Genomic DNA, 12,106 nt, shown 5'->3' with positions numbered 1-12,106 from the left:
CGTGGCTTAAACAACAGAGATATTTTTTCCTGATAAAATATGTGGAAGCCTAGAGCCAATGTTCACACCAGTTTCCTCCAGATGACAGGCCTGAATCCAACACAGCACATTATTTAGAATAATGAACTATTTAGAATAACTAACTTCTTTTGTCATAATTTTGCCATCCAGAGAATGAAAAAAACCACTACCTTTACAATGGGCATATGGCATTGTCATAACATAATCTTCTCCCCTATTTAGAAACGTTAGCCGTCCTTCTCCATCTAGTATGGCAGATAATGAATTCCCTGAAATTCAAAGACAGATTGTCACATTTCTCACCCTGCAAGACAATATTCCCTAAAGACTAAGCAATACAATTAAACATCAGTATATTTAACACTGCAATCTGTCCTGTCTAGTGAAGCCACTATAATACACAGTGTGTCCAATTAAAAATTAAAACACACCGAAAGTAGAAATTAAAATTCTGAAGATCGGGAGCAAAAACTTTGTAAGGAAAGGATAATACACCAACCAAAACACTGACCCTTCTAACAGCCTTATTTCATGCACAAAACACAGCTCGTGTGCACCAATTCTGCATCCCTCAATACACATACATCCAAACAACCCCCATTATTTACCATAGAATTTTGATTTGGCCAGAATGCTACCACTAAGGCAAAACCCATCCTTGCGGTTGCTAACATAGAAGGCAGATATTGGAGGATGATGTGACACCTGTTGGAAAAAACCCACATATTTGAGAAAAACAAAAACAAGCAATACAGTGAATACACTATACATTTTGAGCTATAATGACAATGTGAAATTCAGGGTGCACGTATTAGAATGCAGTTAATGTATGTGAAATTTGACTAAAATCTTTAGAGATAAAGATAAGCAATTACCTACTGAATTTCAAGAATTAAGAGTTAAGAAAATCAGTACCTGACTTATTCCCCCTCTCTCTTTAGGAAGGCACACTTAAAAGAGACAGCTGTGACAAACTATGCTCACCAGGAGAGGTTTTAGGATACTATTCATACACTTCAGTACATTTTCTGAAACTACCATAGCATTTAACTAACACAAATATACAAAACATTTATTTTTCTTAAAAATAGTTTTTCCAGTTATTGCATCTACCTGTTCTGCAATATAAAAAGTCTTGCTGTTCGTTCTTGGATGAATCCACATGCAGCGGAAAAACTCTCCAAGTATAGGATTGTACGGCTTTTTTAGTCCCTAAACAGAAATTGAATAGAGTGTAACCATACATGTGCATGTACACAAGTCACAAAACATTTTATCAGTCTATCACTGAAGATAAGACACACAGGAAAAAAATTATCATAATATATATGCTTAAGTACATGGTATTTGATTTCATCATTTGAATATTATGCTCAATTAGTCTGCTTTTCATTCTAAGGCAATTATCATATATTCAGTATATCCACTAAACTAATCAACATGTAAGGACACACAGAATATAAGGCATTTGTTTTTTGCAGAATTGTTACAGAGCTTTTGTCTGAAGTTAGGTAGTAAGTACTTTCTGTGAATACTATTTCCCAACAACGTGACTATGAAGGGTGCTTAGTGCAAAGCCAAATGAAGTGGTGGAAACATTAGTCCTCCAATTTCAGACTGTTATCAGTGAAGAATGGTAAATATAGAACTGGCTCAACATTATCAAAAAATATTTAGTTCCACTTCTACTCCAAGGGACAATCGCAACTGAATATAGTCTATTTTAAGCATGGCTAGGGACCAGAAATTTCCATTATGTGTTTATGTGTTTATGTAGGCAATGAAAACTTATCTCTGATTTTTTAAAAAATGCATTAAAATATCAATTTAACAAGAAAAACTTACTCCAGCAGATCGCTAAGTCCTCAAACCAGACAGAATGACTAAAGACAAAATAATACGTGAAAGTATACCTTTGGCTTTTTGTAGAATCCTGACAAATACCACTTCACTACTTTTTTCATGCGGTTGTAGGCATTCTCTTCAAGAGCAGCTCTGTGAAACAGAACACACAGATCAAGTACCACTATTGCAACATTTATAGCATGCTGTCAATTGTTGTGACATATCGTCAATCTATGAGCTGACTAAAACAGGTCTGTGATTTGCACTACTGTAAAACCTTCAGCCTGATCTCACTAAATTTAAAGTTTTCAAATTATCTGAAAATTGAATTCAAACAAAAATGCTAGAAGTGGTATTTCCATATTTGAGTCTGTTCTTTGTAACATTAAATTCTGTCCCACCCCCACTCAAGTTTTTCCATGTACAGGTTACTACTTTAGTATCTTTTTAGAACCAGCCTACTTACATGCAGAGCTCTGAGCTGAAGAGTATTTTCAATTTACAGTCTTTAATTTATTAGCTACATTTGAGCAGGCAACTGTAAATCTGGACAGAACTTTACACTGTATTTAAAAAATTAACTAGTATTGGTTGCTCATTTTAAATATTCTTCTTGGAGAAAAAAAATTAAACTCATTTTTACAAATCTTTCAAACAGCCTTCATAAGATAAATCAGAAATGCAACACAACTAGTATTAAATTATAAGAGGGGCCAGGCTTCAAGATGTACCATATGAGCTCTCAAGGCAGTTAGCTTTCAGAAAATGACAATATCTGACACTGTAACCCTATTTTAATTTAAAAAATAGTAAGAATGAAAACCAGAGACAGGATTTACTTACTCAGACAGAAAATCTGCATGGTAGTAGTAATCAGACAGCTTGTCCAGGAAAGAGCGAGGTTCCAAAATAAACGTAGGCAGTACAACCTTGGACAAGTCCATTCCTGGCCGGACTTGCTTCAGTAGTGTCCAGATGAAACTCTTGTTTTCTTCTGACACTTCTTCTGTCTGAGCAGCCTCACCTGCCTAGGATGAACCAAAAAATTGCTTACAGAAAGAAGAAAGCAAACAATCCTCCAGAAGACAGGACATTCTAAGGTTGCAGTGAGAATGGGAAATGGATACTTGAAATAAACCACTCTGAGATGCTGAAGCAACTATGGAAGTTAGATCAAGTTTCTATAAATGCACTTATGATACATCTTTAATGAAGTATGATGAATATACTATTCAGCACTAAAAACTGCATTTGTTTTCATCATCACTAGGCTGGAAAAATTTGAGGTAGAATATTGTTCAGAAATCCTTCTCTGGTCCTTTCCTAGGCATCACCTGCTTTACTCTCTTCTCAAATGCAGGACTTAAACACCAAAGGGCTGTTCATTCTACAAGCTTTTCCCAGCCATAAAAGCTGACATATCTATGCTTTTCACTGCCTTGGATCAGTCAGCAGCATCAGTGGTTTTCCTTAAAAAAATACTTGACTTATGGGTAACTGAGCAAAACCAGCAGCCACACTTGATGCTCCTTTCTGTCCAAGAAGAGGGGAGATGTTATCCCATATAGTTTCTGAAATCAAGAGCAGTGGTTGTAGGAAAAGCAAGGAAAGGTTTCTCTTTTTCCAGAACAGTTCCAAAATGCATATTCAAAAATTTGCCACTTAAAACTCCTCAGCTTTTCCTAAAATACTGCTTTGTCTAGACAAAGTACTATAAAGCACTAAAGAATAAGTTATTCAAGTTCCATGAGTATAAAAAAACCCTCATAGTCATTTCTCTCAAGGAGAAAGAAGAGATTTGTGAAAAGACTTATTTCGATTTCTGTTACCAAGATTTCTGGTTTATAAATCCCTGTCATATGTGCCTGTATAAGCAAATACATAAAATAACCTGCAGAAGTGGAATAGCAGCTCTGGAGAATCATTAGAATGCAAGGTGACATCAAAAGCACAGCAAAGCCTTCCACTAAATTCTGCAGACTACAAATGCCTAACTTCTCTCTTGCAGGAGGAAAAAAAGAAGTGTCAGGTTGCATTCAAACCTTCATCTCAAAGTGTTTTACTTGAAGAAAAACCAGGACTAAGTTCATAAAACCCAAACAGAAGTAATAACAAAAGAGCAAATAGTCATGACAAACTTCTGCTGCAGGTGGCCCTTTGTGTACCTTCTGTCTGAGCAATACAGGTAATTTCATTATCGCTGTTGAAATCTCATACATTAGCACAAGAGTGGCAAAGCAGGGCAGAATAGGGGTGAACAGAACCTTTTCTATACATTATTGCTGAAAATATGAAAGCCAATCCTGAAAGCCAGCTTTCACGTGTACTCTGACCCTTAAAATATCAGCTTACTATTTGGAGAAGCTGCTTACTCAGTACATCAACAGCCCTTTTACCTCCCCAAGTTCTTCATGACTCTCTTCTAAGTAAGTTGTTTCCTTGATATCAATTGGTTCTGGATCGACATAAGAATCATCCTGTCGCTCCGACGTGTCACTGTCGCTTTCTTCACTTTTCGCCATTCCATCGTTATCAGATTCCTCACGGTCATGGTCATTTTCCTTATCAGACTTGTCAGAGTACGTATCTTGATCTTTGAAGGGATGCCTTTCCATTTCACTGTCATTTAACCTATTAAAAACAAAGGCTAAATGAATCTTCAACTTTACACAACCATTTCATTGTTTCCAAACCAGGATCTTAATAAAATACACACCAAAACCATCAGTATCAAGCCTGAGGTGGCAGCAGTGTCACACTAGCCTTGCTGGAAACATACAGAATGTATACTCTTCTCACTGAACTGTCAAATGACACTGATGAGCCCAGGACATCAACCACCTCTCTGGGAAGCCTGTTCCAGTGTCTGACCATATGCTTGGTAAAAAAATGCTGCCTAATGTCCAGTATAAACCTCTTCTGATGATACTTTCAACCATTTCCATGCATCCATACCAGGGAGAAGAGTTCAGCATCTCCCTTTCCAGTTCCCCTCCTCAAAAAGCTGTAAGAGAGCTCTAAGTTTGCATCTCAGCCTTCTTTTCTCAAAACTAGACAAACTGAAAGTTCTCAGTCCCTCTTCACAGGCCATGACTTCCAGCTCTTTAACAAGTTTGTTACTCCTCCTCAGAACATAGTCAAGAACCTTCATAACCCTTCTAAATTTTGAGGCACGTAAGTGCACACATCCCTCAAGGTGAGCCACACAAATGTTGAATACAGTGGCACAATCATCTCTCTTGACCAGCCGGTTAACGTCTGTTTGATGCACCCCAGGATGGTGTTTGCCCTTGGCTGCCAGGGCTCACTGCTGACCCATGTGGATCCCGTGGCCCCTTTCTGCTGCCGCTCCTCTGGCCCTGTGCCTGCCTCACACCCAGCGGTCACCTTGGGCCACCATGAGGGCAGGGCTGCTCCCCAGCCTCTCCTCTGCCAAGCTATTCTTGTGCCTGGCACTACCCTGCCCTAGGTGCAGAATCAGGTACTGGGACTCCTTTAATTCCCTGCCATTGATGATTGCCCAACTCTCCAATCCATGCAGATCCCTCCTCAAGGCCTCTCATCCCCTGAGAGAGTCAGCAGCACCTCCCTGTTTGGCATTGTCAGCAAACTTGCTAGGAGTGCATTCAACTCCTACATCCAGAGCACTGATAAAAACACTGAAGAGAACAGGCCCACGACTGAGCCCTGAGGGACATTGCTGGTGTCACCAGCCAGATGTAGCTCCATTCACCACACTCCTTTGAGTCATGCCATTCACACAGTTGTTCAACCAGCACATTGTGATCCTGCTCATCTCACAGCTGAGTAATTTATCCAAAATGATCCTGTGAGGGAATATATCAAAACCCTTACTAAAATCCAGGAAAACTATTATCCATTGCCCTACCTTCATCTAGTAAGGCAACTGATCTCATCGTATGAAGGATATCATATTAACTAAACATGACTTTCCCTACGCTGACTGTGCCTAGTGATTCATTGTTCTTTAAATGTCTTTCAACAGAACATAATATAACCTTCTCCATAATTTTTCCATGTACTGAGTTTAGACTCACAGGTCTATAGGTTCCTGGATCTTCCCTCAGGCATTTCTTGTAAATCTGAATACTGCTGGCTAGTTTCCAGGCAGCGGGGACCTCCTCAGACTCCCGAGGCAGACAATTTAGAGGTAACCTATCATAACATCCACTAGCTCCTTCACTGCTCTGTGATGAGTCACATCAGACCACACGGACTTACACACATCCAGCTGATACAACTGGTCTCTTACAATTTCAGTGCCCAGAAATGGAAAGTCACTGATCCTGCACTCACAGGCCTCCACGTCAAGGAGATCAGGCAGCCCAGTCTACTAGTAGTATTAATGACTGAGGCAAAAAAAATGAAAGCAGTGAATCTGCCTGATTTTTCTTCATCCCCATTTTTCAGGTGACCATCTTCAACAGGTATCGGTCCAAGATTTTCTTTGGGCCTTCTCTTGCTATTAACCTACTTAAAAAAGCTCCCTCTCAGCTGAAGTTAAAATTGCCTTCACCTCTCTTCTCCCTTGTCTGCTACCCAATTAAAGCTAGACCTGCCAGTTTTGTTCCTCAGACAGTTAAGAGCACTGAACACCCTTAGAATATGCTATATCAAAAGATGTACTTAAAGCATTAGTCTTAATTAGCCTTAACAGCTGGAGCTAATTGCTGTGATTGTAATCTTGGCCAGCAGTTGATATTAAACTACTATTCCAGAGTACAGATCTCCAGCTGAATTGTAAACAGCAGTCATATTGTTTCTATGAGAGAAAAGAAGGCACAAAACTGCAGCTGAGCCAGGCTTGGTCATCTGGATAGGGCCTTTAATTGTTGCAGGGGGCAAACATTTGCTTTTTTTGTGCTTTTCTCAGGCCATCTATGCATTGCATAAGAATTACATTTCTCTCAGTCCAGATCTCTTTCTGGGACAGCATAGTTGTAACAGCACAACAAAATTCCTGTCCACCCAGAAAAGACAAATGGACAGCTAAATCTTCACAAAGTATATTGAATTGGTGGAAAATTACTGAGGTGGATGCCTGAACCATCCCTGTGAACCCATGGGAGGCCTGTGCTGCAGCAGGCTCCTGGCAGGGACTTGCAGACCTGTTGGGAGAGGAGCCAATGCTGGAGCAGTGTCCTGGTAGGACCTTTGACCCTGTGGGAGACCCATGCTGCAGCAAGCTGTGCCTGAAGAACTGCCCCCTGTGGCAGAGGGACCAACGTGGCAGCAGTTTGTTGCCTGTGGAACGGACCCATGTTGGAGAAGTCCAGAGAACATCTCCTGTGAGAGGGGCCCCATGGTGGACGCCTCTCCCTGAGCAGCAGCTGGAAACCCCATTCCCTGTCTCTCTGTGCCTCTGGGGATGGAGGGGAGGGCGTTATAGGTTGACACAGTTTGGTTTTTAGTTAAAGTAGAAACAGTTCCCTGTCAGGACCTTGGAATTGTTTTGAGACAGGCATCTATTATTGGAGTTAATTTTTAAATATTGACATATTGTTTGACCATTGAGGAAGCTAGATGTGACTTTGAGGAATACCCATATAAAATTTTGAGTGAGCCCAAGTCAGCCCTTTCCTTTCTGACCATAGAACAGGTCACAGCCAGCCCAGCAGCCACTCCCTCGGTGCAGCCAGGGTCCCTGCCGCTTCCCCCTCCCGGGGGAGTCAGCCCGGCCTGGCCCTGCCGCTGCCCCTGTCGGGCGGGGGAGGCAGCCCGAGGCCCGGTCAGGCTCCATGGGCTCCCGGCGGAGAAGGGGAGGTTCCCTACGCCCTGGAGCCAGCTGAGCCAGGAGGGAGCCGGGCCCCTGATAACAACTACAGGCCCAGCTGGGCCGAGCCCACCCCGATTTGTGACCGAGGGGCAGGCAGGGCCCCTGTCCCTCTCTGGTGACTCCTGGGCAGAGAGGAAAAAAGAAGGATGGAGAAGTTGCCTGCTGGCTGGACTTCAATTAGAGCTATGGAAATGAACTCTATATGTAGACTATTCCTTCAAATCATGAGAAAGATATGCATTTGGGGAGATGATTGTTCATTTGTGGATTTTTGAGCAAAGGTGTTTGTGATGGACTGAGTAATATTGCATTAGAATCTGTGATTCTTGTAGTGCCATGAGATGTTTGAACAGAGAGAGATGCGAAGCTCTTTGAGCCGGTGAAGAAGTGAAGAGACATCTCTGTTCCCTGTGATGAGGAACCCTTTGCTTCTGGAGTTGTTAATCTTTAAAAGGTGATACCCGAATATGCCTGAGTTCACATGACCCATAAGCTACTAATGGGAAACTGCTAATGGGAGGAAGGGTCGGAGGGGTCACGGAAGCAGGTTTGCCCCGGATGGATGTTTCTGTGACAGTTAAAACCCACAAGAGAACTGTTCCTAAATCCTCAGTGGGATCCATGACTCTAAGAGAGACTCCTACTCTTAAAGAAGTAATGAAAGACTAGTTTTCAAATAGTGAAACTGACTGAAAATCACAAGTTGTCTCTCTGTGTTGATTCTGAGAAAGTGAACAGTTTGTGGGGAGAAGAACTTTGAAAGTTTCATTATTCTTCTTTTTTCTTTTTCCTTCCTTTACTGTGTGTTAACAAAACTATCTTTGTAACCTTTAAGTTGGGCCTGTTTTGCCTTTTTCCTCCCAGTCTATCTCACAGAAAGAAAAGAGAGTAGGCACAAAAAACCATCAAAATTTGGTGCACTGGCCAGGAAAGGTCAAAATTGGCAAACGTGAAACTGTTACAGAGGGGTAGGACAGAGGTGTTTTTTAAGGTCTTATTTTACTTCTCATTATTCAGCTCTGATTTTGTTAGTAATAAATTCAATTAATATCTCTAGCTTAACCCTATTTTGCCTATGATGTTATTACTGAATGACTTTTGGTCCTTCTCTCAACTCATAAACCCTTTGTTAAATTTTCTCTCCCTATCCAGCTGCACAAGGTAGTGAGAGAGAGGTTTTGGTGGGTGCCTGGCATGCAGTCACAATCAACCCACTATAACCATTCATTCACTACACTTAATTTATTTCCACAAAAGCTTATGCTCACAAAAACCTGGCTGAAAGTGTTTATTGAAATAATCAGGGAGTAACTCGAGGGCTCTCGGACATTAGATATCAGGGGATATAAGACAATTTTAACTTCTGTGCATTTAATCATAAGGTGACTGAATTATTATTCATCCATCTGATGATTCATGCCGAAACCATTTAAATAAAAGATTATTAATTTCTTTAACTAAACAACAGCAACTTAAATTCACATCTAATGTCTTTTGTCATGTGTACTAAGCTTCTGATTTTCCGCTGAAGCTAACAAGAGACACCAGCTTTAAATTTTAACTTTTTCTCTTTTGAACAGTTCAACTGAGTACTTCAGCTTACTGATGTGATACTCCAAGTTCCTGGGCCAAGCTTTCACCTGGATCTACTTTGCTTAAAAGAAGATTTTTTCATTTTATGTGCAGGGAATAAAACACACTGCAAATAAGGCATATAAAGAGAACTCAGGAGCAAAAATCTGCAGCCTTAGACTCCCTGTGGTGAAATTATCACTACTAGGTTCTGCCAAAAGGCAATCAGGTTTAGTAATTAATTCACTTACGGTAAGTTTTCTCCACTGTGCAAGTTGTTAGCACGAAGCAGACCATAGAAAGAGACGTGAGTACTGTCGGATGAGGAGTTCAAATCGTGTTCTTTACCTTCCCTAATCATTGTACGTTTAAGCAGACTTGAACATTTCAGTGCCAGCTCCAAAGCATCCATCCAACACCTGCCTAAAGACAAATTTAGTATTAGACTAAAAATGAAGGATTTAACAGAACTATACCACTTCTGTCTCCTAAGGGGAAAAAAAGTCCTTTGGGCCTGCTTGCATTGCCTTTGGAGACACACTTCAGAGTTTCATGTTACATGCACTGGATTTTACGGTCTGGTGGGGACATGAAAACAACTCACAACCACCCAGCTTCGGTGCAAGGGATGCTTCAGGGCAGGACAAGAAAGTTAAATCATGATTTTTTTACAGGTTAGAGCATGTTCCAGCATTTCTTCCTTAATGCAATTCTGGTTCCACCCAGGTCATGACAATGGAATGCCCCCAAAGTTGCTTGCAGCCCTGCTCTAGTTCTGAAGACTAAGTAACTGCATCATTTGGCAAAATTTGCCCAAGTGATATGGTAATAGTGCGGCAAAAGAGCTATAACGATAGTGTGTGAATAACATTTCAAAAGATAAAAAGCAGGTATTCTAATCTTCTTTGGCAAAAAGAACAAGTTTGTGTATTCTTTCCCCTTCTTCTTTTCTATGTTTCTAATCGGATTCTCAATACAGAAGGCAGAGAGAGTCCTATTTTCAAAATCTGCAGGGTTATGCTTAATTAACCAGTAAATGGAAAAGCACCTGCCAGAAAGAGCTACACAACAGTCTTAATTTTTTTTCACATTGTAACTTTAGAAGGTAGTTGCACTGATCACCACTTTCCCAGTGAAGAGTGTTTACAAAGCTACATTTTGAAGGAATTTTTACTATTAGAACTCACTGCAACTGGTGCACTTAACACAGAAACGCTTTAATAAGAATACATCCATATTAGCACTTTACAAAGGCACTTGACAGTTAGACATACATTAATATAGCTAAATCACAGATAATCCTTTCCCCTTCCTCTACCCAGCCAACAAAAGGCAACTGCAAGAAGTTCAATGCCTTTTCCTTCAGGTCAATATTGTCGTTTAATAACCATGAAAAAGTACTAGTACCAACATAACTGAATGCTCTAAATTAAAGGATAACCTTAACAACAATTAAACTGCAATCATAGTGCTTTAACAGACATGATATGACAATTGAAACCATCTCTCATAACTAAGTGTTGTCATTGCTGAAAATCAATGAAGTATCCATTTACCATCTGATTCTGAAGCGGCTCGGATGATCAAGTAACTGCTGGGCAATGGCAGAGTTATAGCACCAACTGCTTCACCTTTAGGACCCTTGAAATACACAAAACAGGAACAGCATCAGATATTTTAACTCAGTTTTACAGTTTATCATTCAATGTAGTAAGAAGCTGACACACTGCAGGGCTATTTACTGTCACTCAGCAACATCTAATGAAGACATGAATGGAAAGATGGACAGCCCTCTTTCACTGGATTTCTTCTTCAAAGACTTCATTCTAAGTACAGGATTCAATTCAAGCCCAGTTATCAAAAGAATGGCCTGGGGATTAAAAGGAAAAATTAGTTTAGTTGGGGTTTTTTGGTTTTGGTGTGATTTTTTGATTGGGGAGGCAGGGTTGGTGTATAAAACAGACTTGGCCAAAGTTTTATTTTCACTATGAATTTCTTCACCCTTCACATTAAAAAAAAAATTCAAAAGACTTTCCCATTTCTGTCAATCTTTATTTTGGAATAAAAGGTTAAATAACCATTTTAAATCCCTTCTAAAAAAAGTTTATCTGTGATAACTAAGACAATTGATAGGCAAAGAGGGCTGTATTAAACATACTTGAAGCTATCACTGAAAGCTGGGTCAAGCCTGCCTAACTGATGAGTTAATACATTTTGATGTTTACTGATTTCCCCCAGAGAAACCTAATGGAAAGCCAATATAAGGCTTAGAAGAGGGAATTGGAAAGCCAGCAGAAGTTCTGAGCAAAAGCAGATAAAGGCAGGTAATTTTAGAAGCAAGCAAATGAAACAGCCAGAACATTTCTGAGGGCAAGAAGTGGGTAAAGGAGTAGTCTTGGTGGCACTTAAATACCAATACGGACAAGCTGGTGCTGGTGTAAATGATGTTCAGAAGCTCCTGAGGAGTCAGTATAGAGTACGAGCAATTAGGTACTAGAAACAAGATTCCAAACCTCAGTCTTCCTCTGAAGAGAGTGGAAAGGTGTGCCTCCAAAAAGTCTTTGATGAAGCAGCAACACTGACATGAGGAGTTAGTGGGTACCAAGAAGGACAACCCCAATGCATGACCACTCCTCACCCAAAGGGTGGAAGGCAGGGAAGAAGTCCAGTGTCACCTAAGGAGGGGAGATCACCATGGCACCACACAAGGCAGGGTTGGAGAGGTGCTCAGGTGCTGCCAGCACCTTGCAAAGGCCTCAAAACTCTTGGGTCACAGGACAGTGGGGCAGGCTAAGGGCAGACTTCTGCTCGTGAGATCTGCCCTTTGGGTTTATACTGTGGGCACTTTAGGGTAGGCTCCTTACTCGTACC

The 12,106-nt window shown here is 40.7% G+C and overlaps 1 protein-coding gene across 9 annotated transcripts in view; it reads right to left on the bottom strand.

The window, feature by feature from the left end:
- The window catches only part of OSBPL8 (oxysterol binding protein like 8), an 83,287-nt gene that overhangs the window by 10,433 nt on the left and 60,748 nt on the right, over window positions 1-12,106 (bottom strand). For all 9 annotated transcript variants that reach the window (XM_063396425.1, XM_063396428.1, XM_063396432.1 and 6 more), the window contains 8 exons: window positions 10,792-10,876; window positions 9,487-9,658; window positions 4,263-4,497; window positions 2,710-2,894; window positions 1,935-2,016; window positions 1,135-1,233; window positions 630-726; window positions 192-290 (listed from right to left, as the gene is read on the bottom strand). In XM_063396425.1, the coding sequence (XP_063252495.1) occupies window positions 192-290; window positions 630-726; window positions 1,135-1,233; window positions 1,935-2,016; window positions 2,710-2,894; window positions 4,263-4,497; window positions 9,487-9,658; window positions 10,792-10,876 (1,054 nt within the window). The remainder of the gene's footprint in view (window positions 1-191; window positions 291-629; window positions 727-1,134; window positions 1,234-1,934; window positions 2,017-2,709; window positions 2,895-4,262; window positions 4,498-9,486; window positions 9,659-10,791; window positions 10,877-12,106) is intronic.

This window comes from Prinia subflava, chromosome 4, assembly GCF_021018805.1.
Source record: "Prinia subflava isolate CZ2003 ecotype Zambia chromosome 4, Cam_Psub_1.2, whole genome shotgun sequence".
Taxonomy (NCBI): domain Eukaryota; kingdom Metazoa; phylum Chordata; class Aves; order Passeriformes; family Cisticolidae; genus Prinia; species Prinia subflava.
Note: the sequence above shows the minus strand (reverse complement) of the source record. Positions and strands in the feature narration are given on the sequence as shown.